Consider the following 22,685-nt stretch of genomic DNA (forward strand, 5'->3'; position numbering starts at 1 on the left):
CTGTTTTAAAAATGACATTAACATGACAAGGAAAGTTGAGGATTATAGAAAGAATATAGCAGTCTCTTTTCATCTGAGTGTGGAACATATTGGAAAAATAACTTAAGGGCAGAAGTGCAATGATTTGAGTGGAACGAAATGGGTGTGTTCGTAGCGTTTGGGTAAGGGCACTACTAAACTAACGTCAAGTGAACTGAACGAAACATTACTACACTGATGAAATGTTAACTATGTGTTGGATTTTGATTAGATTTTGATAGAGTATTATTGCAACTGCCATATTTTGGTAATTTTAAGGGCGGTATTAGGTTCAAGAAAGGCATCGTAAAAGAAAACATGTTCTCTATTTTTGTTTAAACTGTTTTTTACATTATTGCAGATCTATTTTTATACTCTTTTTCAAATCACTTTATTTAGGACTACCACAGGCCAGGAAACTTACAAATCTTGCTCTTGATTCAATACCATTGGTTTTATATGAACGAGTGCGCTGGGTTGCTCCTACAACGGGGTATCTTGAGAGGAATATATATCATTTTGAGTTCATAACGGGCAGGTTCAGATGACATAAGGGACTTAAAAGTAAGGCAAGCTTCGAGTATCTGATTGGCTGTCAAAAATTTGACTTCCAATTAAGGCAAAAAATACTTATGTTAAAAAAGACAGCTGATCGTATTATGTCCAGTAGTACCCGTGGCATGATCGTTAGTGCGTTGGACTGTCATGCCAGAGGTCTTGGGTTCGATGCCTACCTATGTTATCTAAAGCTTTTTTCACGGGTACTGCCTCTTGAGAGGAATTCACAAATTCTCCAAGAGTAGTTCTTGTCATGAAAAATGCTTTCTCAAATTAGCCGTTCCTATTTGGCTTAAAACTATAGGTCCCCTCCATTCCTGACAATAGAACTCGCACACATTAATGGTTGAGAGTTGTAAGTCACTAGGCCCTAGGTCTCTTTGCCAACTGTGAAGTAATTTATTTTTAATTTGATATGGTGGAATAATTGTGACATACTTCTTTACAAAAAATGTGTATTTGAATCGGTGATTGTTAAAACAACATAAGTAACAGAATTTTCAAAATAGCTTGTATTATGGTTTTGCACTGCTTCGGGGTATAGCTTTAGGTTGAGAACACAAAAAACCATAAATTGATACCTGAAAAATTCGATTCCATTTCAAAGCCTAATACGCCCACCACTGAACTGATTTCATCGACCAGAATTCGTGGAGCTAGTTACCACTATTTTTACCTACTAAGGATGCTGGTAAACTAAATTTTTGTATGGAAACATATTTAAGTCTATTATTTAACCAGAACATACAAAATACATTGTTAGGTTTGCAAGACTGCATTTTAAGATATTTGTGCAGTATCTTCTGAAAGACTGCGAAGACTTTGCAACTCATTGAAGGAAGGTCAACTTTCAAAAGATAAAAGAGGAAAACATCCAAGCAAAAACGCGATATCTGGTGAAGTTCGCCTTCAAATCGAAGACCATATAAATTCTTTTCCACAGAAAGTTAGCCATTATTCGTCAAGAGAAGTTCGATATTTGGATGCCAAACATGATGTAAAGAAGATGCACAACTTGTTTAAGGAAAAATATCTAGATTCGAAGGCCACAGGTTGACACCTGCTGTACCTGTGAATCACTAGCTGTTAAAATCAAATCTCCATCATTAAATCAAAATGCAAAAATATGTACAGAAGCAGAACTGATGATTCATAATTCATAACATAAAATTGTGTGATTAAAAAAATTCAAAATTTGATGACTCTGTTCTAGGTACATATTTCAATTGACTATAATATGATGAATGTTTCGCTTTCTCAGATACCTATTCAAGAGTTGTTTTATCTACGTCAACTTACTGTTAATATTTTTTGCATCACTAATCTTAAGACAATTTCATCAAAATTTTACATCTACCACGAAGGAATAGCCGGTAAATCTCCCAATGAAGTCACTTCTTTCATTTCACTACGTAAACAATCACGTGCCTGAAAGTGTTCAAAACCTTTTCATATTCAAATAACGCCTTATTGCGGTATTTTGCTGCGCTTGTAGAGGTTGGGAGATTTTTAAAAATTGAGTAGATTTAAAAATACAATGAATTCGGTTACGAAGAAAATTAAGAGATGAATGGGACCTTCTATCTATTCTAACCCATATGTAATCATTTTTTATATACAAAACATCTCTCTTAATTGTTGTTAAATAAATAGAAAAATTGTAGTTTTGGAATTGCAAAAGAGGGCTTTATAATGATATTATAAACAATAAATTTGCCAGACGGTTGTCGTTCTACATACATAATGTATAATACCTTCAATATTAAAATTTGCTATAACTATTGAAACTTTGGGAGTGGAGGAACATTGGTATAATCGACAGGCAACGATTTTACTATCGCTATTGCACAAAGCATTAATTACCACAAACTAAATTAGTTTTGGAAACAAAAAATAAGTATAAGTATAAGTTGTGTAAGTTGTGTTCTCTGTGGATAAAATAGAGTCTTCACTTCCTTCCTTTGGACAAAGTTGGGTTTATTACTGCAGTTGATTTACAAAAATATGAGACATTGAACAAACATCACAATATAGTTGTTATGTTTATTAACAATACATTTTTCGCAAATTTTCAAAATTTCCCATAGAGCAAAACCAAGTTTAATAACATTTTCAGGTTATTGAACAAGCATTATTATTAATCTTTCGTCGAGTTCATTTTAACATTTTGAATATACCCAACGAACTAATACTGAAAACGATTGAACGAGATGATAGTGATAATCGTTTTGACCATTATCGTTTCAGAAATTACGGAATGACTCCCCAGGATTATTCTTAATTCAAATGCAAACTTTACAGTGAAATTAATACAACAAAATGATGTCCTGCAATTCAAGAGTTGGTGGCATAAATTCTATAAAAGAACCTACTTATCAGCTTGCACATATGGAAAATCTGTCCCTACAGACAAAAAGGTATCTTTCCAGGTTTCTAAATATACCCATTTCATACATAAAAGTGCTAATGCTGGAAACGTGACATGCAAGGAATTCGTTGATGGATTGCCAACGTTCTGTTTTTTTTAAGGTGACCTAAAAAAAACTTTGACTAAGAGTTCCTAAAATTTCAAACAGAAGAGGCTTACACGAGCAAGAGACCGATAAACAAAAAAAAATAGCGGTTATCTTAAGACTTTTACCTTATGTGCCTGAAGAGAACCAAACGTTTTATGAGGATATTAAAAACTGGCCCACATGTATTGGAATGGAAAGTGATGATGAAACTATTGCTTTTGACTGATATAGTTTGAATTTGTATAGTATATTTTAATTAATTTCTGGCTGTGTTTTGTTTATTTTTTGTACTTGTTTTTTTAAATAAAATACTGAACTCTTAATAATGTGTTATTTTATTAATTTTCAGTTGATTTTTCTATGACTAACGTGGCAACTTGAGTGTTAAAACAACATAAATTAAAGTATTTGAGTTGTTTTGGCTCTCAACAAAACGTTTGGTGTTAAAACAACATACAAAATAAAGTTAGTTTTTCTAAAATCTGCTTTGCTAAAAATATTTATGTAAAACTTTTAACTATTACTAGCAGCACTACCCCTAGTCACATTTTGAAGTTAAAATTATCAATGCAGGCGCGTTGTCAAAAATATAAGGTATAAAGTCTCTCCTGTAAAAAAAATGTGACTTATGTTGTTTTACCAATCACCGATTCATTTAGCCTTTGAATGTAATCATAAAAATGTTAGCTTTCATACCTTGTTAATTTAAAATTTTAAAGCTTGTATCTATTTTATAATACAGTATGTATTATAAATATAAAATAAATTGAATTTGAAAAAGAAAAAAAATGATTTTCATTACTAAGTCGCAGTATCAACTCATTAATGGTAAAATTGATGCACCTTATTTGCTTTCTTGTGTACATTTGAATTACCGGGGCGGAACTCATCACCTGCGTACATTTGACTTTATACATATTGACTTCCATAGAACTAACTATGGCAAAAATGAAGCTTTAAGTAGAATGAGCATTTTATTTAACTTAAACTGGTTATCGATAGATTAAAATTTAAATAAGGTAAGATTAAAATCATTATTTAGAACCAGTGCTCCACTATCGTAAACGTTCTCATTTTAATTTTTGCTCTGTAAAAGTAAAATACTAATTTTGTTTTGTATTTTGTGCGTGTGTTAGGCTATATTTGTATTATTTCTTACTAACAACTAACACATGCACTTATGATGAGCCTCTGATCGTAGTTTGACGCTTGCTATAAGCTTACTACTTTCTGAAATTCTGAAGTGTAAAAAAAAAAAAAATGGTGATCACTGAGAACTTACTTTTTCGATAAGAAATTAAAGGACTGGCGGTCGCTGTCAAAGACGAGCAGTACACAGTCTTCAAAGAGTACGATATCTTTGGCGCCAACATTTAACAACGGCTTTTGGCAGAGGGGCTTAATACAAACTTTTGTTATAATAAAATAAAAAATTAACTTAAAACCTAAACAAATATTTGAAAAGAACGGCAGCTCTTACACATATATATTCTATCTTTTTTAAAAGCCAGAACTCATTTTTGAAATAACTGTCAAAATGTATGAAAAAAGTAATTGATGTAGTAAATTGCTCCAATTTTTTTTTTACTAAACATTGAAAACTACCTACTTATTTTTATGATTAGATAGATTATAGAATGTTATTAAAAAAAAGTAAAACTATAGTTCTTCTTTAAATCGTTTAGTTCGTCATTGATGGCCAAGAGCCAAGGTTGTTTAGGCTGTAACACTAATTCTAGGTGTCAACTGCGAACTTAATGGGTATACTTCTTCACATCTAGCAAAACTTCCCTTATTTGAGATACAAAGGCGTTCTTATATTTTTCTTCTAGGTAATATTTTCGTCAGTGTTAATGTGTCTGAAAGAAACTAGAACTTACTGGGCCTAATTTCAAAGGTAAACCTGAGTTATTGATTTTCACTCAAAAAATATCCGCGAGTTAATTTGCCTATCTGTATTTTTTTGAAAAACTATCGCACTTTTGCTCCTCCAGAATTGTTTTGATTGAACTCAAATTTGTGGAACTGGACACCAACAACAAAAGACTAATTATTGTTTTGTTGGCTTTAATTAATGATCTGTGTATTTAAACCTTAAGCTCTACCCACATTTGCAGAAGACTTGTCCACTGTGTGCCAGGGCACTCTGTATTTTATTTCAAGATATTTTGTTAAAAAACATGTCTATAGACTTTATTTAAAAATATCAACAAAAAGTTTACCGAAGTTTTAGCAGTAGGGGTGTTTTAAGATGAACTTCGTCGATTCGACTAAGCATATCCTTAGTGTGCGTTAAAAATGCATAACCATCCAGGGTTAAATAAAAGTCTTTTTATATTTTTAATACATATTTTATTTAATTTAACTAATATTTAAGTAGAATAACACACAATTTTTATTGAAACGTGTTTTTAACACATTTGGCACACACATTAATTTAATGGTTTCCACAGATGAGTGTTTTTCCTTGTTAAAAAGGCCGACACAGAACCATTTGTAGGGTTCTAAGGTTAAGGATTCTGTTTGCATTGTTTTCATCCAAATATGTTACATAATTATGTCAGCTGATCATCACTGAACTTTGAAATGATATTTGAGTATAGAGCAAGTCCTAAACTATTTATATGGTTCATGCATGCTGGATTTTTGTTTTCGAAGCTTTCAGAGCCAGTTTTAAAGCATCCATTAGTTGATTGCCACAAAGGTATTGATTTCAATTGAGCTATTGCCAAAAACTCCGAATATCCCACGATTCCACAAAACAAACCTAGATGTTAATAATGTTTATAACATTAAAATACAAATTTAACATAGTACAAAACCTTTAAAAATTGAACTTACTTTGTTCTATGAATAAATCCTTGTAGTCATTGGGTACACCAGATGATAACAAAATCATTTGTTCATGATAAATGTCAGAACACTTTTCTGCAATTATAACGTCAATTGACTTGTTGTGTGGTAAGTAGTTTGAGCAACCCTTTAACAACATAAAAAGAAGAAATAACAACCTGAAATTATTGAAAATGATATTAATGTTAGAAGCAAAAAGGTAATATTTTTGTATTTTGAAATAAAAGTACATTGGTGTTATTTTATAATATTTAAATATGTAGATAGATACAGATTTTATTGAATTAAAATAAAATTAACATTACACCCCAAAAATGTTAATAAAAGTCATTGTGGCATGGTGATTGCCATGTGTCAGATTGACAACAAAACACAATGAATGTAAAAAGCCCTTAGTATAATTACTTTTCAATATTAAAATAAGGTATTAATAATTTTTTAACTACAGTTCATGATTATATAACAAATAATTATAACAAATAATTTAAAAAACAGTGAAAAGAAAAACAATCAGAAATGTTCGTTCATTATAGCATTTCTATTTCTAAACGCAGTTTTGCAAAATTCGTAAAGTTTGACAACATTCGTTTCATTCAATAAACTTATCACTTGGTCTTCCGATAAAAAGTCTTTTCTGAATACATTCCTTCTGATTTTTCTGAGAATGGGGCATTTTCCCACGAAGTGAACAGAATCCTCTCTTTCTGATAGGTTGCACATATTACACTCTAGGGGTAAAATGATGTTCAAATGGTAGACATGTGCATTCAAGAGGACACAAGCGTCCACAGGTTTTTCTCAAAGCCCACCTCTGTCTATCAACTATTACTCTCACCTTCCTGTGGTGAACATCGGGTGCCTAGTACCTCAACTAGAGATTGGGTTTCCATCCCAGTGGAAAGTTGTCGGGGCAACACAAAAGAGAGGGGAAGAGGTGTTTTCACTAAGGCACCTCTCCTTTATCCGGACGACAGCAGATGAATTCTCGATATGGAATCAACGGTGGCGTCTATAGTTCCAATAAGGTTGAAATGCCTAGTGATCACCTTATAGAGCTTCTACGAATTATTCAGAGCCCAGGCCTATAAGGAGCGGTTTATCTAGCTCCCCGTCTTTGGAGTAATGCTTAGGATCTGGCCCTCCAGGTTGGGGTTGTGCTGTCGGGTTCACTTCCTGACCACGTAAAAAATACCTTAGTTGGCGAAGCACCAACAAGCCTCGGATACGGACGGATTCACTGTTGACAACCCACGCAAACGAAATAAGGACAACTTCGGATATGCACGTAGAATGTTAGACCACGTGCAGCCGAAGAATCAGCGGAGGCTTAAGACTGATATAAAGGAGTCATCACCGCCATCCAGGAAATACGATGGGATGGGCCGGGCAAAATGAGGATGAAAAACTGCGATATTTACTATGGTGACTGTTACCGCGAAAACCAACAGCGCTTATTTGGATGCGGCTTTGTCATTGGAACCAGACTTAAGCAAAAAGTCTTGAACTATAGGTGCATCAACAAGTGCCTCCTGACCATACGCATCAAGGCTAAATTCGGCAACATTAGCCTGATATGCACTCACGCCCCCACAGAAGAGAAAAATGACAACACCAAAGATATGTTCTTCGAGCTCTTAGACAAAACATATGAGCAGTGTCCTAGCTACGAAATTAAAAATGTCCTGGGCGATTTTAATGCCAAGCTAGGAAGGGAAGCCATCTTTGGTCGAATAATCGGGAAAAACAACTTGCCCGACGACACTTCCGACAACGGATTCACGCTCATAGATTTTGCTGCGGGGTGAAACGCCATGGTAGCCAGTTCGGGTTTTCCACAGCTCAACATCCACAAAGGAACTTGGAGTTCTCCAGATAAATCTACCGTCAACCAGATTGACCATATTGCGATGGTTGACAGACACGCTTTCAGCATCATGGATGTCCCTGAACTTTCCGAGGAGCTAACATCGACTCGGACCACTACCTCGTTGAATCCAAGGAAGCACTTCGGGTTTTCAGACACAAGGCAAACAGGAAGGTGCTGGGAGAAGGTACAATGTCGAACGGCTACAATCCCCAGAGATCGCCAAATACTTTTCCGACCGAGTTACGAGTAACCTGTCTCGAAGCTCTCTGTCGCCAACACAATGTGTCAAAAACCAGTGGCAACATTGCCAAGATGCAATCAGAGAAGCCGCCTCTGATGTGCAGTTTCAAGCAGCCACCAACAAGGATAGACCGAAGGCTGCAAAGACGAAAGTGGAAACATCATAGTGGAACCGCAGTCAATCTTGAGGATATGGAAGGATCACTTCTGCAGACTGTATAATGGCGACGACGAACAGAATTCCGCTGTCAGGCAGGATGATGATCCATTCAACATAGACGACGAAAGCCAACAATCCCGTCCTCCTGGCTTAGACGGAGTAAAGATTGCCAATTCTAAGCTGAAGTCTAATAAAACCGCTGGAGCGGATGGCTTGAATGCCGAACCCTTTAAAGTAGCGTGAGATAAGTTGGTTAGGAGCAAGCACCAACTGATCTGTAAGATATGGTCGGGAGAAATCATGCCCGATGAATGGAACCTCAGTATTGTTTGCCCGATCCTGAAAAAAGGAGACCCTCTAAACTGCACCATTTATAGAGGAATCGGTCTTCTTAACATCGCCTACAAAATCTTTTCTGCCGTAATAGTGAACGTCTAAGGCCCATCGTCAACAACCTGATAGAACCTTGTCAGTGTGGTCCAGGATCTGGAAAAAACCAAGAACACCAAATAACCACCCACCATCTTTTCATCGATTCAAGGCCGCATATGACAGCATCTACAGGGACGAGCTGTATAGAGCCATATCTAGTTTTGGCATCCCTGCGAAATTCGTCCGTTTATGCAGGATTATTATTTCAAGTCCAATTACTAGCATATGCTGATGACATTGACATAATCGGAAGGACTCAGCGAGTATTGAGGGAGAGGTTGAAAAAATGGGGTTAACGGTCTTTTCGAGAGAAAAGTTCTTCATGTGATCTACGGTCCCGTATACATCGAAGGGGAGTGGAGGATAAGATTTAACAAAAAGCTGTACTGCCTGTACAGCGACGTAGACTTAGCCAGAAGGGTAAAAGTCCAACGACTAAGATGGCTGCATCACGTAGAGCGCTAGGACCAAGCTAGTTTGTTGGGTGAGGCCCTAGTTCAACAAAAGTGTAACGCCAACTTAAGTAAGTAATTTAGTGCAATAATGTTACCATTTTTGTAATAAATTTTAAAAATGTCAATGCGTTGTTGAGGAGTGTTTCGTTTTATGATTGGTTTTAATTTGCCAAATGTCGAAAGTGAACATTGTCCAAATAGCTTTCACTCTTTTATAATAATGAATACGAATTTCTTCCAATTAATGTTAGGATGATAATTTCACAATTTTTATTAAGAAAAAACAATCTACATTCTGTTTTGTTTTTTAATGTGACTACATATTTATTAGTACAAGTTTTGACGACTTAAAAAAGTACTGATATTTGGTAACACAAATTAATTTTTAGGTTTGGTTTGATCCTCTCGAAATAAATGTAAGAAGACAAACTGTGAAATAATAAAATATTGGTTGTACGTTCATCTTCACAAAACATGGATATTTAAATATTTACTAACAAAAATTTTAATAATTCGGTCTTGATCAAATACTTTTAAGTTTGAAAATATAGCAACATAAAACTCAGAATCAACTGCTCTAGGATGCAAATGATTACAGTCTTTTGATACTTTTGCTTTTGAAATCATTGTGTTCTTTGGTCAAGACTTCACATTCACTTGAAATCTTCGCAATCCTTAGAAATTATGCAGAATGCAGAAATTGTAGAAGAATTCTTTTAATTAATGAAATTTAATTCAAATGATTGCAAGCATTTTTTTACAGATCGCAGTGTTCATTAAATTCAAGTGAGTGCAGCATTAGATATTCTTATCGCTTAGTGAATTCAAAAGTACAAAATTTAATATTTAATTCATGAAAGATTTCATTCAAAAAAGATTAATTCCTTTCCATCGTGACCTATAGTTACCTTCACCTGCCACAATGTCTTAACGCTTTTTACACCGGAAACAGAGGGGATCCAGGATTGTTCTGGAAGTAAAATGATTCTAAGAAAAATCTACTCATGACTAAAATTACTATTGGTTGCTTTTTCAATTCCTTACAAAAAGCAATGTCCTTGAAAACAGGACTATTATACAAAGATGGACTGAGATATTGAACTTCCCGATATCATAAATCATTAAACAACAGTTCTTATACGCACTCACAGACAAGTCACGGGGTAAAACGTGACGTTGCTATGAGGAAAGTTATAATCCAAAAACTGACGCAATACGCACAAAAAAAATGGAAAGAAATTAAATATATGATTAAATATAAAAAGTGTATAAGAATACACCCAAATTTAAGCCATTTTTTTAAAGAGAGTATAAAACTATATCCTATTTGCAGAATATTTTGGGAATTGGTTGCATAAAACAATTGAAATTCCTATTGTTCAGCTTTTTTGGTGCACCTTTGTGGCAATGGTTGATTTTGATATACTATATTTCAGTTGCTCTGACGCTAAAAATGTTTCCATTAAGTTTATATATTTTTAAGTTTTCTAAAAAATTAGCCTGTTTATTGTTATATGTCTTTCATGTAATTGGATCTCTTTGTTTTTGGGAACAATACAAAAATACCAACAACTTAAATTCCAGTAATTTTGTTTTGTTTCAAAAATAGGTTGCTAAAAATTCCGAACGTATAGTGGTTGTAAAAGTATATCTTGGAAAATGTTAAGGTTCGAAACTTGAATCAAACCCAATTCAGAAGATTTCAAACTATCGAACATTATTTTGTTCGTAAGAAACTTTTATTCACCTATTTGCGAAAATAAAAATTACGGAAATTTAATTTTTCAATAACGCAAACAATTCAGCAAAAAATTACAACTACCGAATGTAGTTAGCAACTACACAATAGCCGTGTTTTGTTGGAAAATCTATCAATAGTATGGCCTCTTTCACACGAGACGGTTTCGTCCGTACGGTTAAAATCCGTACGGCTTTTATCCGTGAGCCATTAATAGTAAACTAATAAAGTTAACCAAAGCTTTTACACTGGACGGAGATGGTTTTTTTCCGTGCGGAAGATTCAAAACAGCCGTCTCAACGACTGAAAAATACGGCGACAAGTGCCTTCGCAGTCTTATCAGTGGCGTACGTGACTACGTGAACGCATTCACAAAAGAAGATTTTTTAAAGAAAAATATCTAACATATAACCAAACGTAGACGATTCACGTGGAAAATACGTTATGTGTGAAAACAAAGTTCGTACGGATTTTAACCGTACGGACGAAACTGTCTCGTGTGAAAAAGGTCTATACTCTATATGTATGTGATTTCGTTCTCAAATGTTGGTACGATTGATATTTAATTTGTTTCTCGATGGCTGTGTTCTTTGAGTAGTTGTGCATTTGGAATCATGTGTTTTCCATTGGGGAACAAATCAATCTGTTACTGTTGATATTGTTTAGTTTTGTTAATGAAAATGAACTAACTGGGCTTATTTTGCAAGAAAAAACAATAGAAAAGATAATTAAGTTTTGATATGTTTCCACCAAAAGTTTATTTCAGTTTAGATTAATAAATCTTTTTGGTGTTTCAACCGCACAAGAAGATTTTAAAATGATTAAGTTTGACAGCATTTTCTAAAATGCAAATGGTGTTTCGATGTTTGTTATGAAGTGCAAGTGAGATAGTTTGATTCGTGTTAAAAAATGAAGAACCGAATAGTTCAACACCATATAAGAATATGCTACCTACTAGTTACTACATGTGCAATTTTTTTTAATTTTGATTAAAACAAAACTATATTCTTTGTACACACATGATGCATTATCTGTAAAACCAACTCCTCTACACAGGTTTTTCTTCACAAATTTTAAATAGTCAAATAAAGCTCATTTCAACTCGATTCAGTTATATGAAGAATTGAGGTGAGCTTCGAGCTCGCTTTAATATCACATGTTAATGTAGTAGACTACGAACAAAACCCCTTCTTGAAGTTTTATTTTATGTCAAATCTGCATTGGTTAAATGAACTATTTTTAAAGAATCTCAATTTCCAGACGTTTTCTTACCATTTCTTCTTGAATATTGTCCATTTTATTAGTTTTAGTTAGTTTTTTTTTTGCTAAGTTAATTTTAACTTTTGATTTTCACAAAACTTTCTTCTATTTGTGAGTTTTTTTTTTAAATTATTATTCTATTTGATATTTAGTTACTTGTATGTCAGCTGTTCATCAAGTTAAACTTATAAATAGTACAGGATATGAAATATTGATTTAAGATACAATTAACAAAAGAAATGTTTACAAACGTGTGAGAACAAAATTATGACAAAAATGGACTAAAATTAATAATTAAAGATCTTAGAACAAAAAAAAAGAAATGTTAATTAAAAGTTATCTGAATCAAGACGCAAGGAAAATAAAATTGAAAAATGGTTAATTTAAAAGTATGTTCAGTTCAAGTTTGAGAAATATTCAAAACAAATTGCTTGAAACTTTCTGTTTTCGATTTTAGACCTCATGTGACTGGGAAGGTTATTCCACAGTCTAACAGCATGAATTTGAATAGTAAAATACAACAACAATATATGAAGAAAGCTACCAGATGGCAATTTAAAACGAGCTTGAAAAGAGACATTATCGAACCTACGTAGGTTAAAAACAAACCGAGCTATAGCATTAAATGCCACCTTTAGTTCGTGAGCTGATTGAGAATCAAGATCAGCAAACAGCTAACACCCGTATGTTATTATAGGTAGAACAAGTGCTTTTACCAGCTTTAATTTAATATGGGTAGGTAGTACGGATTTAGTAACAGATAGTCCTCTAAGTTAAGCATAAATCTTTGACACAACTGTATCGACATGGTTATTCCAAGTTAACCTGTTGTTAAAGACCAAACCTAAATTTCTAACTTGGGCAACATGTTCAATAATACAATTATTCAACATAACGGGAGGGAAATAATCTGGGTTTGGTTTGTTTATTGAAATTGGAAGAACTTTCGTTTTTTCAGGATTGAGTTTAAGTCCGTTCCGTGTCGACCAATCATAAATCAATGTTAATTTCAGATATTGCATCCTTAAGCATCATCTCAGGAAAACTAATATATAATTGGACATCATCTGCATAGATATGAAACTGACAGTGAGACAAAACAGAGGGCAGGCAATTAATGAACAATGAAAACAGTAAAGGTCCAAGGATTGATCCTTGGGGAACACCATTATTAACAGGGAGGATCGAGGACATTCTACCATTACAATACACGGCTTGCAAACGATGCCTCACATATGAGTAAATAAGTTTTTTAGTTGTGTCAGAGAAGCTTAATAGGGTCGTCAAATTATAACAGAGAAGATTATGGTTTACACAGTCAAATGCCTTTGAAAAGTCAAGTAAGGTTATCACAGTTGTAAATGTATTGTCTAGCATGTCTTATGTCATCAGATACGTTGAGCAAAGCTGAAACACAACTATATGTCCAGACCGAAATCCAGATTGCAAAGGATTCAATAATTGCTTGTCTTTAATATAATATTTTATGGGGTTACTTATCAGACTTTCAAAAACTTTTAGAAAAGATAGGATAGCTATCGTTCTATATTCCTTTTTCTTTTCTTGTTTTAGGAAAGGGATAATTTTCGATGTCTTCCATAGGATGGGATATGTAGATGTCATTATAATGGTGTTGAATATGTGCGTTATGTGGAAAGTAGGAAGGGTAGGAGGATTTTAATAAAGTGACTATAAATATTGTCAAGTCCGGTGCATTTAAATTTTATGGAGGAAATTGCTTTACCTACCTGATAACCATCTACGGCACTTACCGAAAAGGCGTTAGTAGTATCATTCTCTGTACGTTTAGAAGACATTTCAAAGAATTTGGTTTGTGGAGTAGAGAATTTAACATTCAAACCTTCCAAATCAATATTATCATCACAAGATTGAACATCTTTTCTCAAACCAATATTCTTAACTTCCTTCCAAAAAAACTTTGACGGCCGATCTGAGTTAAACTTGTTGTTATAAAATTTGTATTTCGCAATTTTGATTAAATTCGTTATACAGAATTACGTTACCCTTTAAAGCTGAGGAGCATTTCTGGACAACCAAAACGTCTCCAACGTCGGTATGAGACATCTCTATCCTTAATATCCGCAGAGAGCCAAGTACAACTTCGAGATTTTATATGACACGTTTTTAATGTAACATGATTGTTAAAAATATATCCTTAATTACTGATGTAAATTATTTAATTTGATATTTTATCGACATACATTCGTTAAATAAGTTTTCAACATTAATATTTCGAAAATCACTATACTGGAAAGAGACCTGCGATTTTGTATCTAAATTTGAGTCAAGCATTGAAAATATTGACTATAAAATTTAACAAAATTTTCATCACTAGGAAGGAAAACATCAATCAACGATGGTGCGCAGTTAAGAAAGAAGTGAGTTGGTTCAGTATTATTAATTAAGGAGAGTTCTAGGGAATTTATATATGATATTTTAAAACAATTTGATGAAGGTTGAAGAAGATTAATGTATATTTTACCACAAATAAAGAGGTTTGGTACGCGAGAACTTATTTCTTCAAACATTTTGACAGATTTTCTTTCAGTTGTACCAATTTTTAAATACAAAAATCTAGCTACTGCGGATCGTTTTGTACCAAAAAAACTCACTTTATTTCAGAAAAATGCTTACATTATGACATGCTGCTCAATAAATCAATACATTTCTTTCAAGAATCAAAATAAATATATGTACGTGTATAAGAATATAGAGACAACTTTAAAATAAGGTTTAACAACTATTTTTGAATACTTACTGATGGGTTTTATGGTAGCCATATGCTTGTTCTTGGGAAATCATCATTGACACACACTTCGAACTAATTACACATGTTTTAGTTGAACCCAACTGGCCTATACACCTATCTGCAACAAGGCATAAGAGACACATCACAATAACAAAAATCGAGATGCGTCAACACATTAAATTATACATATTTTTACCTGAATCTAAAGCTGTCGGATGTCCCTTGTCTACAATCCATTCATAGACCGAGAACGTGTCCTTAAAGTTCCCCTCATCCAAATGTCGGTGTTTAATAGTACGTTGCCACACTTCAGAATTTTCCGAAATACTTTGCAAGACTACAAAAGTTTTATATTTTATTTTATTCGATTTTATTTTTGTTCTGTGTGGCAGAGTTCAAAGAAAGGAGGACGACAATGTCGTCTTTGGTAAGTTGGTTGCTCACTTATTTCATCGTTCACTGAAATATTTCGAGTGTGGCTGCTGCTCTTCAGAACTTTCAAATACTCTAAAGTTTTCCAATAAAACTCATTTCGATCCATGTCGCCAGAGGGTTTTGCTGCCAAAGCGCTTCCTTAACAGTTTCTTGTTTTTAAATCGAAATAATTTTTGATAAAATATACAAGACAACTATACTATACCCGATAGTAATTTGAAGGCTAAATTCAAGCCGAAGTGCACATCCCTTGGTAGATAACTTGCATCCTTGAAGTTATCCAAGAGTTTTGTCAAACTTTTCGCGATATCAATGCACTTGGTCTCGGGAGACATTATTAACAGGCACACACAAATCCACCCGAACCAAACAATGAGGAAGCGACAGAGCATTTCAAACTGTAAACTATTAGTAGATAGTAGGTATGGTATACCCTTCGACTTCGATAGACAAACAGTGAATGAAAGTTGAAAGACAAATAAACTTAACGTTCCAACGCGCACGCCTTATCCCTTAGAGCAGGGATAATTGAAATAAATTTGCTCTTCCTAATAAATTTAATGATTCCGCTGCGTGCTCCACAAATGATGATGTTTCCTTGGACTATTCGACAACTTAGCTATTCATGAAATTGTGTTCGCACGTAGGAGTATAGGTGTCCTTCTTAAGTGAAGCCCAGTTCCGGGATATATGTAGGTATGTAAATTGTACATACCATCCTCTATCATCTTATATACCTATTCGTATTATTCAATTCAATTCAATGTTGTGGCAAGGCTATAGATTGAATTTTTAAATAGCTTCAGATTTGTATCTGCAGCAGTAGTGAGTGGAACGAACCATGGGCTCTTTGTGTCACACATTTTTTCGTGTAAGAGTCCATATCGAAAAATGCATCCTTTTCCTGTTGGGCGTTCGTATACATAGCCTTCCTGACACCATCATTCACTATGCACATTCACGAGATTTACTATTTGCACTTGCATTGGTTGAGTGCTTTTGTTAGCCTGCTAAGAGATCCTTTCATAGAAAATGCAGTATGCATTTTCGCTAAAAGCAAACGCTTGGTGGTTTTTTGATTTTGATTTTGTGTGTTGGTGATGGTGATGGTGCTGTTGCTGCAGTTCCTATACTTCTGCTGCTGGCCCTAACCAACCTTCTTGTGCCAGAAATAGAAATGATATTTTGAGGACTGTGAAAGGAATAAGGAAGAAAATATATATACTATAAATATGGCAATAATAGAATGTTCTCTCGCACCTTTTATTCAACGTTTGAGTGACATAATACAACTTTGAACGCGGAAAATATGGTGCTTAAGGTTTTTGAGAAAAAGTTTGTTTAATGCATTCATATCGTAGGAACGTACCTATAGTGTTTGTATTTCAAGAGAATGAATAGAACTTGGTAGTGGCACCCTGCATGTACCTTACCTACTATGTGAAATAACGTGCAAGCACCATTAAAATGTTAAAGCATAGTCGTTCTCCTCCCTTGAATAAATCAATAAAAAAGTTTATTTTAAGCGTTTGATACCCACTACAAAGGGTTTCGTGAGGTATGAAAACGCTTAAATGCCTGGGGGTTGCATTTCCGTGGTTTAACCACTATTATAAGAGTACATTCTGCGCAATTAGGATTAGTGAGAACAAACAAAAACGTATAGTATATTGTATGTTTCTTGAGAAATTAAACAAACAAGATCTGTTATTTGAATTTAAAACAATAACTATATATATAATCCATGATGTAGCCTACATTGTGTAATAGTTTTGAGATGGGTAAAAATTTTGCAACAGAACTGAAGAGTCCAATATTATATATACATATATTAATTATTTTTATTAAAAAAGGCTTTATTTAATTTTGACTTTTGAATTTGTGTTTTGTCCCTAATTCTGGAAAGAATTTAGATACAATCTTTGGATTGTCGTTCCATAGTGGAAGCATAAATCATACATTGGAATACAGAATATCGGACTAGTAACATTTCATTAAAGGTTACTAGATATTTCTCTTCTTTTGGATCTTTTCCATTTGAATTATCAATTGAACTGATATGTGTTAAGATAATGGTACAGACTAAGACTATTTTCATTTAAAACGTCTACATTCCTCCAAAAAGTTTGGAGTCTGTTTATAACGATCTCTCCTTGGCATAAGACTATCTTATAAATTTGTCCAGCTCTGACACCAATATTTTACTTCTAGCTGATTTTAATTTACCACACATTGACTGGATTAAATCCGAAGACGAATCCTGCCTTGAAGCCTCTTCTTCTTCTTCACAAATAGAACTATCTTTATCCCTTACTGGGTTACAGCTAACAAGCTGTATTAAAAACTCAAAAAATGGAATTTTCGATTTAGCCTTTTCTTCTGACGCTATTAGTACTCTTGTTCTACAATCTAGATCAGGAATTACTAACTTTGATCAATATCATCCCCCTATGGACATTTTTTTTGACTTAAGTAATCACCTCACTGAACACAGTAATTCTTTTGATTGCTTATATCTACAATTTTGATTTCAGAAGAACTTATTTCCAGCAGTTGTCTGAAGATTTAACCATTTCTGGAATAGCTGATACATTAACATTTTCTAACATTGACGAATCAGTTTCAACTTTTTAACTTAAATATTGTTTTGAAAAAAATGTACCCTTGAGGAAATCAAGAAGCATAAACTTTAGCCATCCTTGGTACACGAAAGAATTGCGTTTACTGCGTAACAAAAGAAATAAGGCATGGAAAACGTATCTCAAAACTCTGTTTCCAATCAACTTCTCTTTTATGTTGAACTCTTTAATCAATTTAAGTCTCTTTCTAATTTTGTATATGCTTGAAAGAAAATTCTAACAAATTTGGAAACTTGTAAACTTAAGAAAAAATCAGATGCCTTTCCAGTTGACTTAATTACAAGAACCTTCCGTTATATAAAACTATTGATACCTGTAACGCTTTTGCAACAAATTTAAATGAGTCATTTGAAGTATATTTTTATAATCCTCACTCCTTTTCGCAAATTAGCTGTAGTCTCATCCCTGTGCTACAGAGTACGGTCCTTGATCTTTTATGAATGATGACTGCTCAGCCGGTCCCGATGGTATTCCCCCGATAGTATTAAAAAAGGGTAGTAATGTTTTAGTTAAACGCCTTACGTTCTTATTCAAATAAATAAATAAATAAATTGCGTGGTGCAACAGTCCGTTGGGAACAAGGGCCTAGTGACTTACAACTCTCAACCATTCCTGTGTGCGAGTACTGTTGTTAGGAATGGAGGGGACCTAAAGCACTTTTTGATGACAAGAATTATTCTTGGAGAATTTGTCAATTCCTCGCTAGAGGCAGTACTCGTGAAAAAGACTTTAGAAGGCACAGGCAGGGTTCGAACCCAAGACCTCTGGCATGACAGTTCATCGCACTTTTTTTTTTTTTTTTTCAAATTCATTTTTTATTTAATTCAATCTTAAACCTATCTTAAAGCTAGACAAAAATTCATAAAACTAGCCTAATTATCCATAACTTACAACTAACTTAATGGTCCCATACGGACACTCTAAGTTAAACTATAATACTTAAAACTAATGCCTTTCGGCCCTAAGATCTATTTTACTTCATTTTAATTTTATTTATTTTGTATTTATTAGAAAATTATGAGAAAAAACTAATATCAAGGTCCTTTTTTATTTTTACTTAAAAAACTACTTAAAGTTAGGTCCTTAAATAAAACTTAAAACTAACTTAAACTACCTATTCTACCTATAAACTACTTAAAACTAGAACAACCACAGCAGCAAATCTAACGTTTTCGTTATTATATTTTACTGTCTTTTTTGTACGTTTTTTAATTTTTTTGTATTTTTTTTTTTGTTTGTTTTTTTTTTTTTTTTTTTTTTTTAATTTCTTTAGTTTTTTTTTTTTTTTGTATTTTTTTTTTTTGTGCCACCATGCCTATTCTTCTTAAAACTAAACCCTAAAACTATAAAACAAGTATGTAAGCCGGCCAAGGCTTAAAACCCCATCCCAACTACCCACTATCAAGTGCCGATTGAAGCCACCAAAACTGGTTCTCCTGCTTCACCCTATCAGTTCGGTCCCGTTCGGACACAGCCCTACTGAACCGAAGGAGCTCTGCTCCGCCTTGTGCCATGACGTCCCGATTGTACAGGAGTCGCCTATCCACGGTTCTTCGTCTGACGTGGTAGATTAACGGAACTGCCAATCTATCCTGTATCAGACCGCATCTATCTAAAAAGAGGAATGCCTCTGGGGGAATGAAGCCGCTCAAGCGTGCACTCTCAAAATACTCGTCGTTCGGATAGAACGCCCCGAAAATTAAATTGTTGGTCGAAGACATAGCTCTTGCAATGTGACCTCGAACGAGTTTTATCACGAAATTGTCAATTCTGTTGATTCGAGCCCCGTTGTATAGGACCTCGTTGGAATAGTAATGCACATAAGAAGATTCGGCTGTTCGATATAAGCCGGTACAGCGTCGTAAACACTGCCGCTCGAACACCCGAAACTTCTCCATCTGGGAAGGGGCAACGTTGAACCACACAGGACAACCATACACGATCATTGGCCGTATAAGGGCCATGTAGCACATTACCTTTATTTAGCCGACTGCTAAAAAACAGCCGTTTCGTCAGAGCGAAGGCTCCTCTGGCCATGGTCAGAGCAGCATTTATATGTCTGTCGAAATATAAATACTGATCTAACCAGACAGTTCATCGCACTAACCATCATGCCACGGGTTCTTATTCAAACTTTCTCTTAAAACAGGCAAATTTCCCAGTATAAGGAATAAGTCATTTCTAACACCAATTTTCAAGAAAGGTAACAAGTCGGATATAAGCAACTACAGGCTCATTGCAAAGCTTTCTTGCATTTTGCATGTTGCATGTTGTGAACAAGTTGTTTGTGAAAGTGTAGCATTTTTTAGTAAAAATATCATTTGCAAACAGCAAATGGTTATGTGAAAAAAAGATCAACCGTTACTAATCTCCCCACATTCTCAAACATATGTTCAAAAGATTTAGAACAAGGTTATACACTGACTTTTCTAAAGCTTTTGACCAACTTAGCCACGGAATTATTGTATTTAAACTCAAAGCTCTTGGTTTTCCACCATTTTTCTTAGATTGGATCAAATCATACCTTGAAAACAGATCCTAAGAGGTAAAATTTAGAAATTGTGTTTCAGAACCTTTTGTTGCTCAATCTGGTGCTCCCCAGGGAAGCCATCTTGGCCCTTTTCTGTTCATCCTGATTATTAACGACGTATCGTCATGTCTACGTTCAAGTGAACTTTTCATTTTTGCTGACTACATGAATATTTTTAAAATAATAAAGTCCACTCATGATCGTATTCTTTTACAGGCCAACATTGATACTTTCACATTTTGGTGTGGGGAAAATAGCCTTTCACTCAACCCTTTAAAATGCCAGACGATAACTTTCATTAAAAAACTAATCAGTAAAGTATTTGACTACTGTATATCACAGCAAAAACTCTGTCGTGTCTCCACATTTAAAGATTTAGGTGTACATTTCTGTTCCAACTTAGAGTTTACACATCACATTAATTTTATTGTTAATAATGCAAGTTCTATGCTTCGTTTTATAAAACGCTGGGTATGATTGCCATGTTCGTCCTCATCTTGAATATGCTTCGCAGGCTTGGACTCCTATTACGAAATCCATAGAAAACCTATTGAATCAATTCAACATAATTTCATTCGCTTTGCCTAAAAGGCTCTTCCTTGGAATGATCCTTATGATCTGCCTCCCTATGAACATCGTATCTGCTTCTTCAAATGCAATCTCTCCATCAAAGGCGTGTTAATAATGATTTAATATAATCTTCATCAACTCATTAACGGTGAAATTGATGCACCTTATTTGCTATCTTGTGTACATTTGAATTACCGAGGCGTACATTTGACTTTATACATATTGACTTCCATAGAACTAACTATGGCAAAAATGAAGCTTTAAGTAGAATGAACATTTTATTTAACTTAAACTGGCTATCGATAGATTTAAATTTAAATAAGGTAAGATTAAAATCATTATTTAGAACCAGTGCTCCACTATCGTAAACGTTCTCATTTTATTTTTTGTTCTGTAAAAGTTAAATGCTAATTATGTTTTGTATTTTGTGCTTGTGTTAGGCTATAATTGTATTATTTTCTTACTAACAACTAACACATGCACTTATGATGAGCCTCTGATCGTAGTTTGACGCTTGCTATAAGCTTATTTCTTTTTGAAATTCTGAAGTGTAAAAAAAAAGATAAAAACGTATTTATTTATTTTTTAATGTATACTTATTGGTTTTGTATTTATTTTATTCGATTCTTTTTATACACATTTCTTTATTAACTCACTTATTTATTTATTTATTTATCTAGTTATAAATGTATTTATTTATTTATTCATTTATTTATTTATTATACTATACATATGTATGTATGTAAACATTTCTAAATGCTATTGATTTGTGCTCATTGACATTTTATTTGTTATTTATTTGAACTGTATACTGATAAAGTTTTGTTAAAGTTATAAATGAAATTTCGCATTGTAATCTTTTGACTTCACTCTGTTTAATATTTATTAATGTATGTATTTATTATTATTCTTTTGTTATGCTCTTTAATGAAGGTTTTTATGAAGCTTTTCCTTCAACCAACTTAATTAAAAACTCGTTTAAACTCGGCAGTAGTAAGGTATATATTATACCAATCTCTGTAAATTGTGCAATATATATTTAAGATACAAAAATAATGTTTTATTTTTAGCTACAACAAAAATCAAAATAAATGCGACAAATAGCCTCGCACCCTAAGCTATGACCTAACTTTGGATAACCTTTTTAAAGAAAAATAACCAATATTTTTGGTTGAGCAACTGATTTGATTAGCTTCTAGTAAGAAAATATATTTAGCAGGTAATTTGGAGTTTCGGTTAGTTCAATTATAAGGATTTTGAAAAGCATACACATACATACTTTCCTTTTTTAATCTATAAAGACACGTCTTTGATTTTTACCTGTTCCTCTAGGAGTTTCATAGCACAACTATCTGTGAAATATTATATCTAGGAACAGGAATAATATAATAATATTATATTAGAATATATTTCTGTTCGGAAACATCAAAAAGCCAAATTTGCGAAGTTTTAATTTGCCTCGCACAACTTGGTTATATTATAAATGCTATGTACGTATGTAGGTAAGTAGGTATACGTTATGTACGTGCACGACTGCCCCTCCTTGTTCAATTAAGAATTACCAACACCAACTTCCTCCGACACCGACCCCTGCTGTCGATTTCCTTTTAAGAACTAAGAACACTGAACAGCAATCTAATGAAA

General features: G+C 33.7%; 1 protein-coding gene across 4 annotated transcripts; it reads right to left on the bottom strand.

Moving 5' to 3' along the window:
• Nucleotides 1-5,477: 5,477 nt before the first annotated feature.
• On the bottom strand, nucleotides 5,478-16,731 carry LOC129951013 (UPF0764 protein C16orf89 homolog). Of its 4 annotated transcripts, none has more exons than XM_056062999.1 (7): nucleotides 16,672-16,731; nucleotides 15,508-16,494; nucleotides 15,312-15,440; nucleotides 15,064-15,204; nucleotides 14,877-14,985; nucleotides 5,934-6,103; nucleotides 5,478-5,859 (listed from the first exon to the last, which is right to left on the bottom strand). In XM_056062999.1, exons 2-7 carry the CDS (start codon nucleotides 15,692-15,694, stop codon nucleotides 5,648-5,650), a joined length of 948 nt encoding a protein of 315 aa, XP_055918974.1. In that variant the 5' UTR covers nucleotides 15,695-16,494; nucleotides 16,672-16,731; the 3' UTR covers nucleotides 5,478-5,647. The 4 variants fall into 4 exon arrangements, with proteins under 4 accessions (XP_055918974.1, XP_055918973.1, XP_055918977.1 ...); XM_056062998.1 differs by having other exon boundaries at nucleotides 16,563-16,713; XM_056063002.1 differs by having other exon boundaries at nucleotides 5,479-5,859; nucleotides 15,312-15,436; nucleotides 16,563-16,710.
• Nucleotides 16,732-22,685: the final 5,954 nt, after the last annotated feature.

Source organism: Eupeodes corollae, chromosome 3 (genome assembly GCF_945859685.1).
Source record: "Eupeodes corollae chromosome 3, idEupCoro1.1, whole genome shotgun sequence".
Lineage (NCBI taxonomy): Eukaryota > Metazoa > Arthropoda > Insecta > Diptera > Syrphidae > Eupeodes > Eupeodes corollae.